This window comes from Prunus dulcis, chromosome 7 (assembly GCF_902201215.1).
Source record: "Prunus dulcis chromosome 7, ALMONDv2, whole genome shotgun sequence".
NCBI classification, from domain to species: Eukaryota; Viridiplantae; Streptophyta; class Magnoliopsida; order Rosales; family Rosaceae; genus Prunus; species Prunus dulcis.
In genome coordinates, this window is record NC_047656.1 from 19,018,085 (window position 1) to 19,041,797 (window position 23,713).

The 23,713-nt window shown below is 37.5% G+C and overlaps 4 protein-coding genes across 12 annotated transcripts; 1 reads left to right on the forward strand and 3 right to left on the reverse strand.

Moving 5' to 3' along the window:
* Positions 1-910: 910 nt before the first annotated feature.
* Positions 911-3,491, reverse strand: LOC117635724. The gene is made up of 2 exons (XM_034370080.1): positions 2,708-3,491; positions 911-1,193 (listed from the first exon to the last, which is right to left on the reverse strand). Exon 1 carries the CDS (start codon positions 3,194-3,196, stop codon positions 2,711-2,713), a length of 486 nt encoding a protein of 161 aa, XP_034225971.1. The 5' UTR covers positions 3,197-3,491; the 3' UTR covers positions 911-1,193; positions 2,708-2,710.
* A 473-nt stretch (positions 3,492-3,964) lies between these two features.
* LOC117634941 (protein SODIUM POTASSIUM ROOT DEFECTIVE 2) lies at positions 3,965-8,005 on the reverse strand. Of its 3 annotated transcripts, none has more exons than XM_034369227.1 (4): positions 7,730-8,005; positions 4,724-4,904; positions 4,535-4,610; positions 3,988-4,333 (listed from the first exon to the last, which is right to left on the reverse strand). In XM_034369227.1, the coding sequence occupies exons 2-4, from the start codon at positions 4,850-4,852 to the stop codon at positions 4,206-4,208; spliced, it is 333 nt and encodes a 110-aa protein (XP_034225118.1). In that variant the 5' UTR covers positions 4,853-4,904; positions 7,730-8,005; the 3' UTR covers positions 3,988-4,205. The 3 variants fall into 3 exon arrangements, with proteins under 3 accessions (XP_034225116.1, XP_034225118.1, XP_034225117.1); XM_034369226.1 differs by having other exon boundaries at positions 4,724-4,913; XM_034369225.1 differs by lacking the exon at positions 7,730-8,005 and having other exon boundaries at positions 3,965-4,333; positions 4,724-5,537.
* Positions 8,006-10,113: 2,108 nt separating this feature from the next.
* LOC117634158 (probable ADP-ribosylation factor GTPase-activating protein AGD14) lies at positions 10,114-17,244 on the forward strand. Of its 2 annotated transcripts, XM_034368107.1 has the most exons (14): positions 10,114-10,334; positions 10,774-10,881; positions 11,389-11,450; positions 11,644-11,731; positions 11,841-11,902; positions 11,975-12,071; positions 12,225-12,680; positions 13,339-13,911; positions 14,006-14,167; positions 14,665-14,769; positions 14,881-14,961; positions 15,566-15,812; positions 15,922-15,967; positions 16,546-17,244. In XM_034368107.1, exons 2-14 carry the CDS (start codon positions 10,783-10,785, stop codon positions 16,682-16,684), a joined length of 2,217 nt encoding a protein of 738 aa, XP_034223998.1. In that variant the 5' UTR covers positions 10,114-10,334; positions 10,774-10,782; the 3' UTR covers positions 16,685-17,244. The 2 variants fall into 2 exon arrangements, with proteins under 2 accessions (XP_034223998.1, XP_034223999.1); XM_034368108.1 differs by lacking the exon at positions 11,389-11,450.
* A 1,005-nt stretch (positions 17,245-18,249) lies between these two features.
* On the reverse strand, positions 18,250-23,169 carry LOC117636081 (probable serine incorporator). 6 transcript variants are annotated; one of them, XM_034370526.1, is made up of 13 exons: positions 23,018-23,169; positions 21,193-21,382; positions 21,028-21,101; positions 20,685-20,844; positions 20,511-20,574; positions 20,327-20,413; positions 20,028-20,199; positions 19,875-19,948; positions 19,609-19,678; positions 19,229-19,300; positions 19,020-19,153; positions 18,840-18,913; positions 18,250-18,760 (listed from the first exon to the last, which is right to left on the reverse strand). In XM_034370526.1, exons 2-13 carry the CDS (start codon positions 21,359-21,361, stop codon positions 18,702-18,704), a joined length of 1,209 nt encoding a protein of 402 aa, XP_034226417.1. In that variant the 5' UTR covers positions 21,362-21,382; positions 23,018-23,169; the 3' UTR covers positions 18,250-18,701. The 6 variants fall into 6 exon arrangements, 5 of the variants coding, with proteins under 5 accessions (XP_034226417.1, XP_034226418.1, XP_034226416.1 ...); XM_034370527.1 differs by having other exon boundaries at positions 21,193-21,387; XM_034370525.1 differs by lacking the exon at positions 23,018-23,169 and adding an exon at positions 21,548-21,605.
* Between the last annotated feature and the right edge of the window lie 544 nt (positions 23,170-23,713).

The following is a 23,713-nucleotide window of genomic DNA, read 5'->3' on the forward strand; positions in this document are numbered from 1 at the left end:
CAATTTGACATGCATGCATGATGACATTAAACTAAGGGGATGAATCTTGCTAGGGTTGGCCCAGTCCACCTATGTGTGCGCATGTGTGCGTGGGCAATTTCTGATCGTTGATCGCTAATCAATGATCATTTATGAAAAGCAAGTGTGTCATGCCGGTACAGTGGACATGACATGCGGACATGATATGACCCTGATGTCATGCCTCACAAAAGCAATGAGCAATGTGGCTTGAAATACAACCCATTGTTAACCTAGCAACCATTCGTGGCACAGTTGCACATTTACTCCACTTGTGTCTCATGCACGCATGCATCTAACACCAATAACACCAGGTAGCCAACCACCATGACCAAGAGACATAATTTGCACTAGGACCACAATTGAATGGCCTTTCAGAATGGCCCAGAAGCCATCTCTATTGTTCTCTGGTGGCCTTTAGAAAACCCCAAATGGTCACACTGACCACGTCTCAGAAAGAAAATGTTAACAATACGTCCTTGTAGGTTGCAAATGCCCAGTACACTCATTTTCCAACCACGTTATAAATTCCAAAAACAAAAACAATTATGTGCTTCTGCTGCTGCAAGCAATCAGAGTAGCAACTTATGGTGTGTCGGAGACAAGGACAATTGCCTTTAGTAAAAGACTATGAATGCATTACGCATGTTAAACCACACAAACCCTAAAGGAGGAGCAGCTATTTATGGATATCACCCACCAAACTTCGAAAAGTGATGACCTCTAATCTTTCCCCTACTGCAAGTCCAATCACAGCAGTTATTTGCGCTGGTTAATCATTTTCAAGGTAAGAAAAAGACATGTATAAACCAGGTTTTGAATAGTTGAACATGGTAAAGAATCTTATTAAAATGCTAACCATGCCTCTTCCCATGTGGCAAGAAACAAATAATTAGACAGTCATACGAATGTCAATATTAATAAATTAATATTTCAAATGGAGTCAACATAAGAAGTACCTATAAACCATCTTACAAATCTTAATCATCGAAGAGTAACAACAATGCAGGCCGTGGCATATATATACAAGATAGATGGATCACGATTTATTGCCCTCATAGTTCGGATCATACAAATATCTTATACCTAATTTGATTTGCTTACCTATCAGTCTTGGAGTCGACAACTGGACATGATCACATATTTAATTGATGGGCACCACAACTAGAGAGACCCTGCAAAGTGGGAATAATGACCAAAAGAAAGTTTGACATCAATTTATTAACAACCATGAAACATTTTAAAGTGGGTATATATATATTGCAATGGTTCACCATTTCTGAAGTCAACAAGTTCATTTCACAAAGTTGGGAATGTACTTTAAAGATTTAATCCAATATATGGCGATGAACTGCTCTATCATTAGAAAACAAGAATCAAAAGGATTCCTCGATCTCAAATCAGTACAAAGAAGATGGCTTTAAGCCAAAGCAAACCAAACAAATCTGATGCATATATTTCATATACGTCCCAATCAAAAGATCTCCAGCAATTAGCATTTTACCAGGAACAATGATTTACCTTCACGTGACCAAACCAAGATTCCAAAGACCAATGTCCACCATTCATATAAATCTGACTTCCAGATCTACTACTATCACAATAAAGGTTGCCCAGCCTATCACAAGTAGTGCATCATGCACATTCGCAGGATGCATTCAGCTCCAACAGACCAGAATCTTAGGCCCACAGCTATGACAATTTGTAACCAACCCTTCAAATCATTTCTATAAGTCCTGACCAAAAGTGAACCAACCAGAGAAAAGAAAATAAACCGCCCTCACCAACGACCTTGACGTTCACTTTTCACCAAGAACATGATATATCTTGTATGTTATGTTGTTGCTACTGTCTTTGCATTTAAAAATAATTTGCTTCCCTAGTAAGGAGCCAAAAATAATTGGTCATGAAATTAACAACCATCCTTGTTCATAAGGTCCATAAAGCTTAGACCAAGGTATTTATATTAACCATTTGGTATCCCATGACAGCAGTAGTTTCCAAAATCACCAAATGAGTTAATGAGTTAATACCCAATTATTCCAACAGAAAGCTTCAGAGAGTAAGAAATAACCACTATATAATATAGTGCTCAAATCCTAAAACCCCACTAATTGCAAAACCCAGCAAGCATCTCCACTCTCTCCTAAGACCAAACAATTTAATTGGTTTCAGGCTCATAGCAAAAACTATTAACAAGTGTAACCCTTGAGCAATGATTCAAGTTAGACTATTTTAATTTGGGAATTTGAGTCATTTCTACGCAAGATGCTGGACACTTTTAAAAGATTCAACTGGTTAACATTGCCAACAAGTTGCTACAAAAGAGATGCATACTAACAAGCTAACATTTCTAGAATAATCCAATTTCAGATTTGATTCGGCAACTATGCAAGCTAAAAAGAATATTCACAGTCGGTCCATAAATAAATAAAAAGCATAAATTCGATTCCTTTAGTCTAAAGGAAGTAAAGTAAGAAGAACTCAAATTCATGAACAATTCATCAATCTGAAACATAGCTTTCAAGCTAACAACCACAAAACAAAAGCATTCCAGCTGAAAAATACCTCAATCACAATCCATGCATATACAAATCACAGAAGCACAAACTGAAAACCCTAACTACCACTCCAACGCCATAACCATCCGATTAAAACTTTGAAAAAACAAAATTAAACAAAAGCAAACCTGCTAAGAAGAGGAGTGGCGGCCCTCGCAAGCAGGGCTCTCGTCGAAGTTCTTAGAGGGGTACTTGGCGGTGACCACGCCGACCTCGAACACCAAGTTGTCGCCGCTCGACCTAATTCCAGTAATAGACCACCACTGGAAGAAGGCTCGGACGCTAATCCCATTGATCTCGGCGATTTTGCCCTGCACGATCTTGCCCGTGATCTTCTTCGAGTACGTGGCCAAGTAGTTGTCGGGAGGGAGCGTCACCTTGCACGCGCCGCCGAGGTCGACGATAAAGTCGCCGGAGGTCCGGTCCAGGGTGTAGTTTTTGACCGCGGAGGGTAGAAGACCGATTGGGAAGCCGTAGTTGGTGAGCTCGGTGTGGGCCGGAGACGGGCTCGGAATTGGGTTCGGGTCCGGGGTTTTAGGGTAGGCGTTCTGGGTAGAGAAAGGTAGGAGGAGGAGGAGGAGGAGGAGAGAGAAGCAGAAGAAAAGAGAATTGGCCATGGCGGTTTTTTCTTTTTTTCGTGTTTTTTTTTCCTGTTTTGAGGGCGAATATTCTGAAGATATTTGAGAATGTGAGAAGAACTGAGAAGGTTGGCTCTCATTATCTGTTTTGGGCTTTTAGCGTGGTTTAATTTGTTGGCGCTCTGATAAGCCGCGCGCGCAGCGTTGCGCTGGCGATCAAAATTCTGAATTAGTTGGTAAGTTCGTGGAGACTTGATAAGAAGTGTTGTTCTCAATATTACTATACTAATTTGTATTTGACTACAGGTATGTGACTTTCTGCGGAGTGTTTTATGCCAAACGACTTTTCTTAAGCCACATAATTATTCTTTTTCTTTCTTTAGAAAAAAGAACTTTGTCTGCTTATTTACAATTTAAAAGCTTAAAAATAGCATCCGATGGAATTGAGGTGGGTATATCATATGACATCTTGATTCTTAATGGTTCCAACTAAGATTTCATTAAAAATTAATAAAAATAAGTCATGTTTAAGAATTCGAACACAAGAACTCGAATGCAAAGATAGCTCGCCGTTATCTAGTAACCAGGACTCGGAGGACAACCAAAATAGTTTTGTTATCCATTCGAATGGGCTAGAGTGGCTTTTGCGTTGAGGCTTAAAAGAGAAACTTTTCTTTTGGGCTGCATTAGATGTCCAGGGGCCCAAGAAAATCACAAGGTTGTTTAATTTAGTTGTAGCAAAAATTAGAATTATTGTTTTTCTAAAATAAAATGGACCCTGTTTTCGACTTGAAGCTTCAAAGTAGTAGAACGGCAAAGTGGGGGCTTCAGCCCTTCTGAAACTGATAATATACAATGTGAGCGTACAATCAAAGATGACAAGCCATTGACAAGAACTTGCATATATGATATAGAATAGAGAGAGGCCTGAGCCTGAAAAATGCGGGCGGTATATTATATAGTGTACATTATGACAATGGACACATATATATTTATATATTTATTTATTTATTTATTTATTTATATATGTGTATATTGTTCATGGCCATCAGCATGGGGAGTTCCAAATCTCTGCATTTTTAACCTTCGAGACACTCTCGAGCACTTCGTGAGGAAGAACATCTCCAATCACAACCACCATCTTGCTTTCCAAGTCTACTTTGTACGATGTCACTCCTGTTTCATTTTAACAAGAATGATCACTCTTCTTTTTTCAAAAAGGATTAACAAAATAACATACAAAGAAAACACAGAAATTCGCAGACCGGTCAGATATTCAAGGAAGAAAATAATCTATAGCTACGCTACGCATATTGGTGGCAGATAATGTATAAGATCAGATATTTCAGAGTATAATTGTGTTTAAAAACAAGGTACCTTCAATCTTTGAGATATGTTTCTCGACTTTTCTGGCACAGCCATTGCAGTGCATGGAGACCCTTAACATCACAATCTGCATAAGATATATATTTCACCAAAAGCCCCCTCATGTTACAAACCATTTATATATTTACCTGAAGAGAAATGAAAAAAAGTGATATAAATAGAGAGAAAAAAGATGGTCACCTTGGGCTTCAATTGAAACGCCAGTGTCTGTTTTCCAGCAACAACATCCTTCAGTCTCAGAAACTCATCTTTCTCACCGGTTACCAATGGACTTCTTTCAAACTCGTCTTCGTTTTCCATGGAGTTCATGCAGAAACAAGAACTTGAGCCAGTAGAAGAAAGGCAAAACCTGTCTAGCACCCTGCCCAAACTAAGCTTCACCATTTCAACCACAACAAGTTCTTAGCCAAAGAAACAAATCTAAAGCGAAACAGAATTTCCCAACAGAAGAAATCTATACACCCGATCTTTCCTTTCCACTTAACCAACCAACTGCCTCAGTCCTCCTAGTGTTGTAAATCCAAAGCAAACTTGTGTTGTGTGAACATTATAATAGGGTGGGAGCAGGAGAGAAAGAGAGAAGAGCTAAAGGTCAAATTTTCATTGGGGAGGGCAAAAGTTGAAACAGAACCCAATGAAGCCTATGAAGGAGGAAAGGGAACAAGACCCCATAAATTATAGTTATATAACGCAGCTGGTCAAAAAAATTTAGAAGGGGATCCAGGAACCCAGAAAAACACTACTTTTAACTGTAACCACTTCCTAGACCAAAAACAAAACCCCAACTAGATTTTGTCATGTGACAAACTCCTAAACAATAAATTCTCCAAAAGTCTGAATGAGAAAGTTCATGTGAGATGAAGCAGTATACTGCAAGTGAGCGCTCTCATGTGACAATTCTGCTAAAGAAGGGGGGGAAGGAAGGAGGAAAAAGAAAAGCTCACAGTGACCAATGGAGGAAGTAGCAACATCACACTTTTATGACATGTGATGATGACTACTAGGAACGTCCAAATTGGAGGCAAAGAATATACTTATATATAAATTAATATATAGCTGGATCAATGTGGATAAGCATCTTCGCTATGTTTAATTCAAGATCAATGAACATGAGAAACGTTTAGGTGGAAGAGATTGAAAAAAGAAAAAGCAGTAATATTTGGTGAGCATCTGAACAAACCATTGAACAATTTTACATCTACCTAACAACATGACCTTGTTCAAAAGCAGTTTGTTTAGTTTAATGCAGTAAGACTATTGCATCTAGATAAGTGCATGTTGGTCATTAACATAGTTTTTGTATGAGGATAAAAGAATCGTAGAGTAAAGTAGTGTGTGATTAGCCACCTAATCCACATAGATTAGGGAACCCCTCAAGTAACCCAAGAGTGCTTATTGTGATGATGGATAGTATAATTCAAAAAACACCACAAGACTTGAATGTGTTGACAGTTTTGTCTTGGCCTTCAATATGAAAATGGAAATGGGACAGACGGCCTCCCATTATTGGAGCCCATGAGCTCACTAATGTTTCTTAATAATTATATGATAGAATAAGTTCAAAAAAAATGAAAAATGAATGGTTCTATTCTCCACAGGTTGGTCCATGTGAAATGGTTCTTTATAATAACAGACCAATGAATGAACCAAATTTGAAAAAGCTAGTAGTGAAGTCATGTTAGGCACGTGTGGGTCACATGATTGTTGCTATGCAATAATAAAAATTGAGTGGCAAGTCGCATGTGGGTTCATCTGAATAATTATTTGTATAAACCAGCCAAAAGAGAAGGGATATGTTCTATTATGCAGGATGACTAAAAGGAAGCAGCACCACTCAGATAGCCTGGTTTTGTAGGGTGACCAACTTTTGTGCACTTTTGGTCATGGAGTGATGGAGCACTGCACCACTGATATGACAAGATACGTGTATATATATATATATTTTACAGCAAAATTTCATCTTCTGATGCACTGGGAAGTATGGCCATGGCAACATGAGGTGGCATTTATTAGGTTGCCCCACTAACACACACCCACAAAAATGAGAAACAGAATAGCTAGAGCTCACTGTTGTATAGTGTATAGTGGGAGAAGAACTTGTATGACAATGGGATAGCATTGTTTTGTTATCTTCATTCAATAATATTTCATCATGTGGAATCTTTATCACCGTGGTGGAACGTAATTGATTGGCGATAGCAAAACAGTGCTATCCCGTGACCTGAAAGTTATTCTCGTATAGTTGACAGGTTTTTCAAACATGTGCATTGTGCAATGCAAGGTGTCTAATTTGCATTCAAATTCAAGGTAGCTTGAGAAACATGAGATGGCATATGTTTTATTGCTCAATTCCTTTTCCTATCAGGAAATAAAAATAACAAGTTGGAGAGAAGAAAGAAATGCAAGGTTATAATACACCACATGTCTCAATATTACCAGAAAATTCATAATAAAGGAAAATACAAAAAAGACTCAGCTCCCAGCTAAGAATGGGATGAACAATTTACAATGACTCTGAGTCTGACTTTGAGTTTTTTTTTCTGATAATGGGTTCATTAATTAGCAACTGTCTATGCAATAAGAGGATTATGTACCTGGCAAATGGACGTGCAGATCTGACTCTACCACATAAAACAGGTCCAAGTACTCTCCAGGGAATTGTTTAGAGACAAACAAATATACATTACCAATAATGTAAAGCAGCATCTAAAGCTCACATGGCATGGCATGGAAGGTAGAATATAAGGTTTAATTATAATTTAAAGCACGAGCAAGTCTCAGCCTACTTACTTACTGTACATGCTGATCATACTAAATAACAAAAAGCTCCAAGTTTCTTTCTCTTTTCGTTTGCGATAAGTCACATAACCAAATCCCATGTGCCGGAGTTTTGTTTTCAAATCAAAGTTTGTAACTTTATTATAAATATATGCAGCAATGAGAGCAGCTAAACTGCTCAGTGCCAGAGCGGTGAATTGGTGGAGACCTAAAAAACTACAAAATTCAAACCAGTCTGCAGTTGAGCCCCACTGAGGAGCAAAATCCATGTCCAGAGCTATTAAAAAAAAAAAAAATAGACAGCCAACTCTACACCGACAACAAATTAATAAACTCAAAATAAACATATCAGGAGGCATTTCATGCGTTTCTTGTCCACAAAAACATATATATATATATATTAAGTACCTGAAATTGATATAAATCCATGGCCTCGAGCTGGGTCTCTCTCCACCATCCTCTGTTTTCTTTCTGATTCACCCATGGCAAATTGGCAATGGCATTGCGAGTTGCGACACTCTGCCTTCTGTGAATCGCTCTCGTGCTTTGCTTCTTCTAGTAAGTAATTATTAATTCTCAGCCTCTAGCGAACCCGAATTTCCATATCATATCAAAGGCAGGCACTGTTTGCTTCGACGGCACGAAAAGTGAAAGTCTGGTTTTGGGTCTTTGCCACCAGAAGCATTGACGACCGCGCCAAATGGGAAGCAAATTCCAATTTCACAGCGGTTTCGCTTTTTCTTCGAACCAACTGTTTCGTAGAGAAAAAAATTTCAATGCTGCTGAAGCCCATGCCCAAACGCGGGCCTCTAAACTCAAAAAATACGGAGGAACCCGTAACCCAAAGATTTAATGGGCTATACAGTTGGGCCTAGAATTTGACCAATAATAATAACCCAACCTTTTAAATATTTTTGAATATTTAAAATAGTTATCATTTTTTTAAATTAAATAGGAGTGCATGCATAATGACTATTTTCAAGTGCCAATAACATTTTTCTTTTTAAAAAAGTTAACATTGTCTTATAATTAGTAAAAAGAAGAATGATATAAATAAAAAATACTATGTAGTTGTCGTTTTTTATATATATGTATATATACGGTGATTTCTTATGAAGTTTATATTTTATGAGTGGTGGATGAGAATTCGAACTTGAGACATATCCTATAATATTGAGAAGATAGGTAAACTATAATTTTACCACTATGATAAGGTTAATTAACCTAGGCCTAGGTTTCATGTTTTTAAAATCCTCCCCAACTATGAAGATGCTAAGCCCACATATAGAAATATTCACTTCAATACATTGGGGTCATCTTATCTAGCTTGCAAGTTGCAACTATCATCTCAAACTAATATTGACTTTAGACTTTCTTTGTCCTCTATTTTTCTAGAAGGGAGTTGACTCCCATAATTCGCTTGTATCTAAGTGAGGAAAAAAAAAAGGAAAAAAACAGATGCGATTGTTTTTATTTTTTTATTTTATTTATTGAGATTGAATTGAATCTTAAATATAGAATTTTTCAGTAAGGAAAAATATAACAATGCAAAGATGATATGGTCAAGTGTGTATTTTAATGCGACAAAATAATATTTTAATAATGATAAGTAAATTCCGTAGTCACACACATAATACGCCAATTTTAAAAGAAACTTTGCTTCTTCTTTTTTTTCTTTTTTATAAAAGCACTTTGGTATGCCAGCTAAACAAATTTTAATTTTAATTTTTATGGACCAATTTAATGAAAGAATATATGCAATAATGTGCATGTAGCAGTGGCACAGCAAGTTTGCTTAAATACTGAATTACGTACTGACCAATCCAGAACCAGAACAGCAGCACAACTATACATGGAAATGAATCCACACAATTTCGGAAAATAAAGAGAATCAGAATAATGGAAAACAGCATTAATTTTCTACAACTAACACATCAATGATAATTTTGTATAAAAAAAATAAAAAAGTACAAATCCGCGTTTTGTAATTTTAAATATGTGTGCATCAGTTTCACTTGTTGAATTACATATTTATTTTTCACTAATAGATTTACATTAACGCAAGTGTAAGTTAAGTTAGTTGACAAAGACATGTATTTTGATTTTTTTTTTTCTTTGTCAAACGATAGAAATATTATTGATAGAAGAAATATTATTGATAGAAGCCGAATGGCTGGATTACAATAGCCACACAAATAACTAATCTCTTGAACCTATACTTAGACTCAAATAAAGACCCAATATGGATTTTGTAATCGGGTACAAAACATATAATCATGGTTACAATACACCATTTATTAATGGGGTATAAAAGATAATCACGGTTATGGTACTCCTCCAATCACAACCCTAAGAGTTCGAATCTAGTAACAAACCAATGTCACTTGGCTTTACTATAGTGATTTTCTCATGAAAAGCTGAAAAACTCTCAAAAACACGACTTGTTTAGTAAGAGATATCATTTTATCAAAAGAGAAAAAGATAGATCTACATTGACACACAAAAAACCTATGGTTGAAGAGTTTGTGAATAATAATAAAGAAAAGTTATCAACAGCTCATGATTAAACCCCAAAAAATGTAATTGATTAATAAAAATTGCGAGGGTAAATTGACCGTTAAACATTGAGTCGCCTTGTATGACCATGGACTGTCGTTCTTCTAAAGTTGAACAAAATCTCCCGTCAATATAGGGAACGGCAGGACCATAGGGACAGGGTAAGGCCCCGTGTGTCCGATAACACCGTAAAATATCCCAATTCCTCATTCATTCACTCTCTCTCTCCTCCTCTTTCTATCTCTAACATTTAATAGGAAGCAAAAGCACAATTTGGGGAAGCTCTGAGCTGTACAACAGCCATCGCCTACAGACCCTTCAAAGATCTGCTGCCTCTCTCTCTGCGAGTTTCATAGATATACTCAAAGTGCCATAGCGTTTGGATCTCTTCGACGACGTCGTCTTCAGCTAGAGGACTGCAGAAGTAGAACAGCTTCGTCGTCTGCAGCAAATTGAGGTCAGTTCTATCTATTTCTCAAGGTTCTGTATGGACTCTAATTGGTTTTACTTGTTTTAGTGCACGTCGGCGACTCTGATTTTTCAGATCCGCTGCTGTACGTTAGTATCTAGTGTGGTCCGTTTGGTTGCTTAGAAACTGTTAGCTAAGAAAATAAAATTTGCACTCAGTTCTTTGTTCTTGGACCTCGAGTTATCGAAGCTTTTGCTTGGATGTGTTTATCGATTTGGTTTAGTTTATGTAAGTTCACTGTTTTCTGGTATTGAAATGATTGTAAAACTTAAAAATCCGTGTTATCAAACTAGGCTTCTAGGCAATGAATTGGGGAATTAGTGATTTCGTTGTAATTTGGTAAAATGCTAGTTGCTAAGCTATCATTCATCATTGCGTCCTTTCCAAATTAATGTTTTTGGTAGTAACTGTGGCTTATAATGAATAGGAAGTCTGAATGGCTAGTCGAGTGAAGGAGGACGAGAAAAATGAACGAATTATTCGTAGCCTTCTTAAACTTCCCGAGAATCGCAGATGCATTAACTGCAACAGTCTGGTACGCAATTCTCGCATTCTTGTCCATTTATTGTTGGGTGCATTGTTTCATGGGCCACTTGTGCATTTGATGATTATATTGTTTGTATGTCATGTCAAGCTATTGATATGTAACTTGAGGTGTGATATAGAGGAATCATAATCCGCCTTCATGTAATTCTAATCTGTGCTTTCTTTACTGCACTGATAGGGCTGATTCTAGATCTACCAAAACAATGTTTCTTGTGTTATTGTACAAGAATGCAGGTCAGATAAAGTATCATACAGACCATATATATGAAGCGTGGAAACTTTAGAAACAAATTAAGAACTGTAGTGCATATTTATTTCTCAAAGTTTTGTTGCTTCTTTTTAACCATTTTTTTAAAGGTGTTCTTGCATTGCAGAGTGGGAGCAATACATTGGTCATGATGATACTAATATTAGGGTTTTGAGTTCAAAGAGTGCATGTGCGTATACTTCTGTTTTGTGCTCAGGTTCATTTTTAATGTTATTTTCTACCAAGCAGGGGCCACAATATGTTTGCACGAATTTCTGGACATTTGTTTGCACAAACTGCAGTGGAATACAGTAAGTCATGATGTGCTGTGCTGCATTATTTCTTAAGAGTTATTCCTTTTCTTTCTATGTGTAGAAACAGAAGAGGGGGAGGGGGATGCAGGGGTATTTATTTAATTCTTTTTCAAATATTCACTTTTAGTGTTTCTTGCACACTACTTGTTGGTTTGCTTGCATTGTATTAATTACATGAAAATGTTTCCAGTCGGGAGTTCACGCACCGAGTAAAATCAGTATCAATGGCCAAATTTACTTCACAAGAAGTTAATGCCCTTCAAGAAGGGGGAAATCAGGTATTCGTATGCATTTCTTCTGAGTTCTTAGAAATATGTGTGATTTTCTTTTTATCTGCTGCTAATCTTCTCAATTTATCTCGGGCTCGTCTCTGCTTCCCAATTACAGCGTGCAAAGGAAATTTATCATAAAGAATTGGACCCGCAACGTAATTCCTTTCCTGACAGCAGGTTAATACTCATTTTATTCTGTTTTACTTTGATAGTAATGACTACGGTTCTGATTCAAATGTTTGCTTCCAGTAATGTTGAGAGACTTCGAGACTTTATTAAGCACGTGTATGTGGATAGAAGATATACTGGTGAGAGAAACTTGGACAAGCCTCCAAGGGCGAAAATGGTAAGCTATCCTTTATCCCAAGATACATTATTTTGAATACAAGGTGCTACCATATAGACCTAAAGTCAACACACTGGTTTAGTGTATACTTATACCGTGATGAAAGTGTTTCAAATGTCTCTGGGTTTAAGTTGTAAATTGCATGTCATACAGGGTGAGAAGGAAGACTCTTATGAAAACAGAAGACTGGATTCATATCAGGGAGGCTCTCGAAGCCCACCATATGATGATACATATGAGCGTCGTTACAGTGAAAGGTCTAGTCCTGGTGGAAGAAGTTATGATGGGCAAAGAAGTCCCGGATATGATCTAGAAGCCCGGCAGTATAATGATTATAAGAAAAGTCCTGGTCGCCCTGAAATTGTGAATGATTGGCGTCGAGAAGATAGATTTGGAAATGGGAGGCGAAATGATGATCGCAGAATATCCGATGGAGATTCTAAGCTGGATGCTAAATCACCTGAACGACCAAGAGATCTAGATTCGTCCAGCCCCCCTATTGTACGGCCTGTTAGAGATATTTTGGGAGATAACACAATACCTCTCCGTATAATTGAACCTCCAAAAGGTAACAGTGCCAGGGCTGCTGATGGCTCTGTGCAGACACAGGTGAGTCTTCCTAAAGTATTCATTTTCTAATTGAACACTTGATGGTTTAGTAATGCATATGCCTGTATTACACCATTTTCATTAACATGTGAGGCCAGGACAATGCTTCAGCTGTTACGGGGAAGTATATATTGTGATCCCCTACATGCCTTCAATTTGATCATCTGTACTTTCCGAACTATAGTGATCAACAGTTAGCAGGAGCATTTTGTTTTCTAACTAATAAGTTCAGCTTTATGATTAAATTGGCTTGAACTAACAAATTCATACATTTCTGGTTTGTGTTGTGTTTTGTTACTTTGAGTTCGATTACTGCTCATTATTACCATAGACAAGTATATCATATATATGCTCTCTCTCTCTCTCTCTCTCTCTCTCTCTCTCTCTCTCTCTCTCAATACCTCCATTATTCCAGTTGAAGTTTTTTTTCTTTTTCTTTTGCTTTTTGGTATTTTTCTTTTACTTTGCTTTACAAAGCTTATCATCATGCAGCTTACCTATTCAATGTTTCACACACTTTTCCTTAATGATATATGTATTAGTTCTGTTATATAGAAGATGAGTGCATGCTGTTTTGTTTGGGATTTTCATTTTATTTTTATTTTAACTTTCCCATAATAATATACTAAACTTGCTCTTGTACTGTTTTTAATTGCAGAGAACTGCGTCGTCCAGCAGCTTGGGATCCACCAATGGGAATCCAGTGGAAGTGAAACTGGAGACTTCTGGAAGTTTAATTGATTTTGATGCTGATCCTGAACCTGCTCCTGCTGCTGCAGTTCCTCAACCGCAACAAACTACTGTAGCTCAATCCTACCCACAGCCAGCAAATTCAACCAATGACAACAATTGGGCCTCTTTTGATGTTGCTCCAGAAGTGAAAGCACCTCAAGCTCCTGCGAATGTGAATTCGTTGGAATCTCTGCTATCACAATTGTCGGTTTCAGCACCTGGCCCTAGTTATGTTTCTGGAGCTACAGGTAATATGGGTGCTCCCACAATTGCACCATCAAGCAGCGTGTCTACATTTTCCCCTGTTGGTGCTCCGGTTCCTGCGCCAGGATTGGCTCAAGTATTCCCAGTCAATGGTGGTAGTTTCCTTGTTAAAGATCCTACTTCCGGGCAATGGCCTACCATGCAGCATCAGCAACCTTCTTTATACTCTGCTAATGGTATTCAGCCTGCTGCTCAACAATATATACCGTCAGTTGATGGAGCTTCAAGCAATCAGGTTGACCTTGTGGTGGTATTGTTGATATTGTTTTTGTATTTCGTTACAATTTTTTGATTTTTTTCTCCTTGTTTATTGTGGGCACTTTTGGCAGCCATGGAATTTAACACACCCCCCACATGCACAAGGTCAGCCAAGTATCTCTGCACCACATGCACAACAAGATGCCTCAAGATCTGGCCATGATGTTAGTACTATTGCATCACAACCTTCAGCTGGTGATGCAAAACCAAGTGGAAGAAGAGAACTTCCTGCGGTAATTATGTTTTTTATTGGGCTTTGTTGAAATCTTAATATATTAGTAAATTGGACTTTTTGGTCTCGTAGTTTAGGTCCGATTCCACTTTAACCCCTCTAATTTCAACTAGTTTACCCTATAGTTGCTAGCATTTTCAATTTACATTTTGTGTCTCATTCCTTTACAGAAAATGTGAACTGTTTCACTAATTTCACCTAGCCAAATTGACCAATGTGACAAATTTGAAATTGAGTGATTCTGAGGTGTAAATTCTTTTGCCTTTGGACCATTTTCAATTTTTCATAAACCATTTGACAAAAATGCAAATTTGGACATATTGAAAATGCTAGCAAACTATAGGGGTAAGTTTGTTTAAATTACAACTACAGGGACCAAAGTGCAATTGGACCTAAACTTTAACCATCTTTTTATTTATATGCATGCGTGCATACATGTATGTATGTATGTATGCATTTTTGCATTTCTTTATTTATTTAAAGCTGAATTGATTGCAGGATATGTTTGCTATGAACTTTTCATCCTTTCCTGCACCAGTTCCTGGATGGCAAACTGGTCCTCCTCGTGCTATGGGGTTCGCTATGCAATATAACACTGCAGTGGTATTTTCTCAACTCAACCTTTTAAAGATAATGAGTTGGTTCTCTTCCAAAAAATAACTTGTATAAACCTTTTGTTGTTCTCATTGCATTTGAATCTCTGTTTCTTTATAGCCTATGCCTACGTTTCAGCAGTCATCAAAGTCAGCAAACCCTTTTGATGTCAACAGTGAACCTCCAATACAAGCCTCAACAGTATGTGATTTCAATTCATTTCAACTGATCCTAGTTATTGCATTTCTGTTGTCTGTGTTAGCTTGATATACATTGTTGGCCAATTCTCTAACAAGGTAAGCTTTCAGGATCATGTGTTTGTCTAACAACTTAAGCTTTTAAAATCTTGTGGTTGTCTAACAACTAAGGTTTTAGAATCCTGCGTCGTCTAACATGGCATTAGAGCTTTGGTTGTAAGAGGTCATGAGTTTGAAATCTTCAATCCTCATTTGCCACTCTTATTTGTCAGTTTGCAAGGATAGAGTCGGACGGTACCTCTGTATTCCTCTTTGTGTGTATCTGTCCGGCTCTATATGTGCAGGATGTGACTACATGTTGAGGGATGGTGTTAGCTTGGTATACATTGTTGGTTCGTTCCTAACAGCTTAAGTTTTTGGGTTCAATGGTTGCCTGATAAATTTGACTTAGTTTTCTCAGATAAATAGCTCACCATAAAACTTGCTTTGTTAGCTGAAATCAGTATCAAAGCATTTTTTTTTCCTTAACTCTACATGTTCTTAATAACTCCTCATTTGATGCGTAAATATATTTGAAGTTTCTTTGATGTGTTTTATTTGTAATGCAGTTTCCTTCTGCGGCATCCTTTCAAGCTGCCCTACCAAACGTCCAGTCTTTGTCCCCACCAGGTTTAGTGCGCACTTCCAGCCTCAATACTCCCTCATCAGCTTGGATGCCGCTCCAGTCATCATCATATTCGTCAGCGGTGCCTCCCCAAGCACCACAATATGCATCACAAGTGCCTCCCCAGTTATCATCATATTCTTCAGCAGTGCCTCCCCAAGCACCACAATATGCATCACAAATGCCTCCAAGTAAGATGATGCTGGTTTCCTTTTTTTTCTTCTAGTAAATAATGAAAAATACTTTCTCATTCTCCCTTTTGTTGGCAATGAGAGCTGAATTGTGGTTTGATAATCTCAGGAGCCTACATGGTGCAACAAGTTCCGAGTAGCATGCCACCTTCCGGGTAACCATAAATTTTGGGTTTTTTCTTTTGAATATTTTCTTACTATATATTCAATAAACATTGGATAACATTAAACGCGAGTAAATTCTCTGAGTATTCTTATTTTTTCTTCAGTTTTTCTTTTGTACCTTATATTACCCTAGATTGGAGGTAAGTTAGGGGCTATTGGCATAGTGTCATGACAAGTAAAGCCCTCCAGTTAATTTCCTTAAGGTTCTTCTATGTTGTATGATAGAATTGGGGTTAATTTTACTGGCCGTCACATGGTGTGGTTATACCTAGGTAGCTACGCTTCTCTTTCAGAGGGCAGGTTCCAAGTTGAATCCTCATCCTGAAGTTTTCTAACTGATCATTTTTGTTTGCCTTTTTACTGGCTGTCCCCCATGGTTTCACCAATGCGGGTGTTACAACATCGATTGGAACTTCAAATATTCTTGCATTTCCGATAAATAAGTTCTGCATGTGTTTTGTCCTTTAGCCCAAACAAAAAAATTATGCATGTGTACAGAGTAATTTATGCATTCAGATGAAGTGATCTGTTGATAGTGGTTTCCCTTACATAATCGTTATACTTGTAGGTATCAAGGAGCAGTGGGCTTTGGCAGCGAGGGTTCTGCTTTTGCTTCATTGAATACAGATCAACAGCTGATAGGTAGATTCTCAGCTCCTGCTACCCCAAATCCTTACTTGTCTGCTGGAGGAAATCCATTTGGGTAGATGCAAAGAAAAAGGTGTCTCTAATCCCATTTAGGGTAAGCATCATCTTGTTGCTGCTGCTGCCCGTCGAATTGCCGGGTGGAAAGTATTGGTTTCTATCTTGGTAGATTTTAAGTTATCTGATGCTGCCTAAAGAGTTATTTGGATCATCCCCCCCTGGGTCAAGAGTCAGAAGGTCAACATCAGTCATGTACAATTTGTTTGCTGTTGTAAGAAAGTGAGAAAAAGAGTATATAGTTGAAAAGGGGATAAAGTGGTAGAGTTGCCTGCTTCAATGGGGACCCTAGGTATCTATTTTTCGCCCAGCCAAGCCATTCTATTGGGTGATCTACGAGTTTAATTATTTTTTTGTTTTAGCTGCCCCTTGTAGTTCTTTTTTTGTTTCCATTTTTTCTTATTTTCCTGGTATGTTGTATGATTTTGCAATCTCTTCATTGTGTTGTGAGCTCATTGAGTTTATGGAAGTTGATGAAACAGTAACAATGGTTTTACAGTGAAATGCAGTTTGTATGTTAATACGATCAGATGATATTCTGTGATAAGTATGATTTTACGGCCTTTGCCTTGGTGCCTAATTTCCAGTAATGTTGCAGCCTCAAGCTAAATATGTCTTGAATTGCGAAAGGGTAATTTGTCAATAGCTCTTGATTCGTGAATAAGGCTAATGGTGTGTTTTTTAATCAGGAATTGAATTTCACTTATGGAGGATTTCTGCGTTTATTTCACATCAAGGAATTGAAAAGTAAGTAGAGTTTACACAAAATTAGGAAATTGAATTACTGATTTTGAAGGAATTCAATTCGTGAGTGAGAGGTGATATTCTAATTCTTGGAGAACTAACCCATTAGGAATTTATATTTTTTTTACCTATTATATCCTCACACAATTTTAAAATTTTAAAAGTTGTCATCTACTTTAACCTAACAACAAGGACATTTTAGTAATTAGAACCACTCATACCCCAATTTTATATGATTTGGTAAACAATTTCAATATGAATTTGAAATCTAACTTTTCTCAATTCATATGGTTTAGTAAACAACTTCAATAGTAATTCAGAATCTAATTCTCCTTTATCCAACTCCTCCTCAATTCAATTCATCCTAATCCAATTACGGATTAATAAACATGCTATAAATAGACACTCTCGTTTTTACCCTACTAGCTTACAGAAACGGAAAGGGCATTATTGGGTTTTGGCTTTTCATTTGTGCTTTGCTTTCAATCACTCAAAGCAAACCGAATAATACAACCTTGATGTTCACGTTTCCAAGTGTGAAAAGCTTCTCACGTGTTCAAATCAAACCCAACCAAACCTCCTCTTCAAGAGCGCCCTTCTTCTTCTTCTCCTCCTCTCTACATTCTAATGACATGGACTCGAAATCACAAACTACAAGATCCTCGAGCGGACGGATCCTGGTCCTACTCCGAACCATCGAGGCATGTCTTATGTTATATTTGTCTTATTAATTAGTTAGTTCTAGTTTAACATGATTAATTAATTAGTATGTCAGATAATTTGATCAGTTTATTACTTTTGTTGTATTAAAGTTGTCATTAAAAAATTTAAAAAAAATCGTCTAATCAAATGTTCAAAGAATGGAAACAAAATGATACAACCATGCACCAAACCATGGACCTCAAAAGGAAAACAAGAAGCTCAGTATCATCTAAAACCCTTCACTTAAAGACATTTGCTTTTCAGTATTGTAACATTTAACAAGATGCTACCTTCTTCTACCATACAGGGAATGGATTTTCTCACACTATATGCACAAGGAAGTGTTATGAATTCACAACACTAGGTATCTGGGTAACTTGTATGCTCTTTTTTTATACCTCCTTAACTTTTTACTAGGCCCTTAGATTAGAGGAAGGTGGAGCTGTCCATGACCTGAGGTTCTTCTTGAGTATGCACATAGTTTCTAACTTTCGATCCTCTCTTTGCCAAGGCTTAGACATTCCCACATTACAACGGTTGATGAATGAGGCAGATGTGAAACAAATTTGTTTTAACTTATGCAGATTCCGCCGTTTGTCTGCTCTTCCATATGATTGGAGCAACCAGCATCCATACTGCAAAACAGAAATTTCCTCTCAGAAACAACAATTTCCACATGACATCCAAAACTCAAATGCAGAATCTTATACTCACAATACACGCAGACAGCGATCCACTCGTTCACAATCCTCACCCATGTGCTGGCCCATCCCACATCAATTGTAAATCTGCAGAAGGGGAGCAAGTTATTGAGGAACCAAGAAAGAAGAAGGGTGTTCAATTTATTCACAAAGATGTAAATTAATAGCGAAGTCACAAGACAGGAGAAAATACTTTTTCATGGATTGATGAGTATTCCAACCAATCAACAGCATTGCAAAGTACATTGCTCCTGTGGCAAACACGAAATGGAAGAAGCCATAACCGTAAGGAACATCATCCTCGGATTCTGTCTCGTCCTTCCTGAACTGCAGATACTGTCAGGTGCATTTTAAGGGAGCTATAAATGACCAATTAGAGGTTATTCGGGCAGTCGAGCAAACCTGAAAGCATTTAGAATCTATGCCCGTTGAGAATGTTGCAATAACCATCGCAAGTACGGCAATGACAAAGCTCTGTCAACAAATGAGTCATTGTCACATTTTGGTGTGGGAGACAAGAAAGAGATGAAAGTTTGCAATGCAAGCTGTGTAAACTCAAAAGTTTCTGCAGGGCCTGTTGTTGGTCATTCCAATACATATAACGGAAGTTCTAAACCTTATGTACATGGTGCTATTAATGAAGACTACATACATGTTAGTGTTTATAATTCATTGTCTTCTTTGTTTAGAATCAAGATAATATCAGTAAGGGGTGAGCCATAGAAGTAGCAGACTTAATATGCATTTAGAATTTATATGAACATCATTAAGTAGAGTATTACTATGATGGTGAGCCAATCTGTTTTGTTTGAAGCTTCTGCCTTCTTGTTGCAACTTTCCCCTGATGGCTCACTGCGCGTTAAAGCAAACAAATTTCGATGACAGATATTCTCTGAAAGAAATATATCAACCAAACTCATAGGCAGGTATAGACTTCATTCAAAGTCGATACACATCTCTTGATTGCAGGCTCAAAACTGTGAAGGAAGCATGGCATATCATCCAACAAGAATTTAAGTGCAGCCGGAGAAGAGATTAAAAACCCTACCTTCTAATGGCAAACCAGCAGATGAATACTATATAGAGCCCCATGAGCCCTGGAGTCAAAATTCCAGCATTCACCTATTTCAGGTGGAAGTTAGCAAGCAAACCAGATTAGAACAAGAATGAAGTAGAAGGCAAGGTGATAACCAGAACTTACTTTCGGGTGGAGAGAGACACTGGTCATGAGTTGTAGAAGTACTAATGTCCAGGTAATGAAGAAAATGTTGAGGAGGCAAGATGGTTCTGGGGCATACCATATGTACATCAATATGATCCCCGTTAAGCATAAAACATATGCGGTAGTTGCAAGTAGCATGATATGAATTTGGCTGCAGTGAAAACCTAAATTTAAATTAGCTGCAAAATCCAAGTAATGAATATGGCTAGTAGCTACATGGAATTTGTTTTCAATACCCAAACAAGCAGAGACCTGAGTTAGTTTAAACAAAGTCTTACCATCTTTCTGATTTGGAAGACTGACAACAATCGTTCAGCCATGTAATGAAACTTATTATGCTTATTAGCTGAATCAGGAGAAATACCCTGATAAACAATACAATACTAAAACTTGTTAAAACAAGACTAAGATTTTTAGTTTGTCTCCAACTTCAGGAAACACATTTCAAAAGAAAAAATTTACATGATAAAGACAGGAATTAATAAAAGCATAGAATGATACCCGGCACCAAAATGCGCAATCTCCCCTGCCAAAAGATTTGTATTAGTGACAAGAAATTGGGTATTTTTGAAATGAAATTAAAATGAAGAAAGAAAAAAACAGTTTGAGGTTTTTGTGAAATGGGATTATACTAACCATAGAGCTGAATGATTGCAGCAGGAAGCAAAAAGGGAATAATAATGAAAGTAACCCAGAGGACAATCTTGGCAGACCACCATCCAGATTGCCATGAATCTCTAGGCTCCTTCAACTTTGATGCACCAGCCGTCGAAAGAAACATTGTGAAATAAAACATCTGATCAAGTATTAAGGCTTAGTTTACTTTAATCCATTCGGAGACAAAACAGCAAAAATTAACGGACAGTTACACAAAAGGTCAAGAAGAGTGATATAACAAGTTTGGCATTTATATTGAAACCCTTCAAAGACTGATACTTTTTCGCAGGAAATTTCAAGAAAGCATAGCAGAGAAGGATACAAAGCATGCCAAGCTGACACGCAGAACCCCTTGTGCACCCAAACAATCTTTCACACCATGGCATCCTTTTAATCCTGAACTCATACTCACAGCAGCAGCCAAGAGGTGTTAATAAAAATGTGGAGCATGATATGAAGGAAAGGAGCAGAGAAGAGCGATTCTTACTTTCCATCTCCGTCAACACGTTGCCTCCATAATCCCGGACGGCCCATGCCAGAAGATTTGCTATTAAGAACATAAAGCCGTAGACATATCTGGCCATCCAAGGATTGGAGCCATTGCGGAATTGGCTGAGCCATGACTTAAACTGGAGTTTTGCAGAACCGCTCTCCATTTCTACTCCATTCAGGCTCTCCTGTTCTTCACAGAAATCATCAGTTTAGCAAAACAACCAGTTGGGTTTCTCTCTGTCACTCTCAGTCTCTGTCTTCCCGTGCACAGTTGAAAAATACCACCCCAAAAAAAAAAAGGTCACATGCATCATAGGAGCAGATACAGTTACCTAAGCGTCAAAACTGACCATTGAAATGTTGGGCTCAAATCTCAGCAAGTATTAGCAACATGGGTTGTGATTGTGAGTCATCATAGATTCTGTCCAGCCCAAAAATGTAACTTAAACACATACCTTTCCCCAACCCCATCTTTCTATTCTATATATAAGTAAAACACTATATCATCACAATACTTGTGCTGTGCACAAATTCCTGCCCAAAAGAAGCAACTTGTGCACAAAGTTTGTAAGTAATAAACACTCAAACTCATTTATTGATAAACATTATCCTTGAGGTGGTTGGTTTGTTCAGTTTTGCTTTTTGGAATGAAAACATTCTCAACGTCTCAAAGAAAGTGATCACAAGATATTAACTGTGATGCCTTTTCCAGTTGAGTTGCTGCCCAAAAGGAGCATAACAACACAAACGTGTATTGTACGACAAGAATTGTATAGTTGATGAGAGAGAGAGAGAGAGAGAGAGAGAGCTGAAGAGCATATTATTCTCCTAGTTGATTGATAATGGAGCCTGATTCTTTGCACAACAGTTCAAATCAAACCAATGCAGGAGCATAGAATAGAAGCAAGCACACACGCCAAATGGCTCTCTGCTTGAGGCTTTTAGTTTTAGACGACTTGTTTAGAGAGAGAGAGACAGAGCTTTATGATTGGACCCCACAAGTTCAGACTTTTTGATGAAGCAGAAACAAAAAGAAAGAATCTTTCATTTCGTTGATTTGTTGCTCCACTCCTGGGGGTAGGTGACGTGTTAGCCCAAGCTATCAGAATTTTTTTTCGTTTTGGTTTCTTTGCCTTTTTGTTTATTAATTGTATTGTTTTATATTATTAACTAAAAGACCATTTCTTCCAGTCCAAACGTGCTCTGTGCCTGAATATCTTCCCTTCCCTTCCACTGAACTCCAGAACTTACTTACTCTAGGACGATTATACCCTCAAACGCTATGCTAGCCCAGGCTTTTCTTTTTCTTTTTTTCTTTTTTTTTGGTGGTTGTACCCAAATGAATCTGGGTCCTAAAAAGATAAAGAGCTAATATAAATATTCTTTAGGCTGTGTCCAAAGAGCACAACAAAAAACAAGACAACCCAGGAGAAGGCAAAGGGGACTAGTCCCAGAAAGTAATATATGAAAACAATTGACTTTACTCTTTGCTTGGTTGTTGAGAAAAATACAAAGACAAAATCAAGCATTTACGCCTACGGTACCCTAGTGATCATCGGAACAATGCTAAATAAAAAGCTTCTCTTGGGATTTGCAGTACAAAATGAACAGACAAAAAGAAACTGAAAATGTAATCAAAGAATCAAATTTGAGCAAACACCCAGGTACAAATCAATCACACACACACAAAAAACAAGAAAAGATTCAATCTTTGACTAGCTAGAACAACTTACAGAAATCAAAACAAAAAAGCCGTCGAGAAAATAAGACAGAAATTACAGAAATTGAAGGTTTGTTTTTGAATGAATGAGAGAAAGTACCTGAGAAAGAAAGAGTGGGAGACCAAGGTGGCAAACTGGCAATGCACAAATGGACGTACGACAGAACAAAGCAGGACCTCTGAAACTCTCTCTGTGTTTTCTGTGTGTTTCAAAGTCTTTACGACAAAACAGAGAGAGAGAGAGAGAGAGAGAGAGAGCGCGCGCGAGAAGGGAAATTACTAAATAGACATAGAGAAAGCGAAAGAGATAGAGAGAGATATATATAGTAATTGCTTTGGCTTTGAGTAGGTTTTGCTTTGCCTTGTTTCCTTCCTTTCTTTCTTTTTCCCGCCGTAAAGCTTTTACTGTCTACTCCGCTTCTCAGTCGTATCGTATCTTTCAAGGTATAAAAACAATTGCGTTACGCATTAAGACAAAAACAAACACTCCTTCAAACTAGTTTTTACTTCTTCTTTATTTCTGTTTGCTGCAGAAAAGATTAAAATGATGGGTAATTAATGCACTCATTAATCCTGATTAGGTTTAGTCCACGCCAAACAGATTTGGTACATGCCCAACATAATTATGTTTTAGTTATAATGGTGGCCATGAATCATGATCATGGCCTCTGTTTTTCCTAAATAAATACAAACCGTATATTCTTTTCATCTTTTCCGTAAACTCATTTCATAAGTATTTGGAATAACGACGTGCCAACAACAGTTTAATATTTATTTATAAATTCTCCAAATCAAA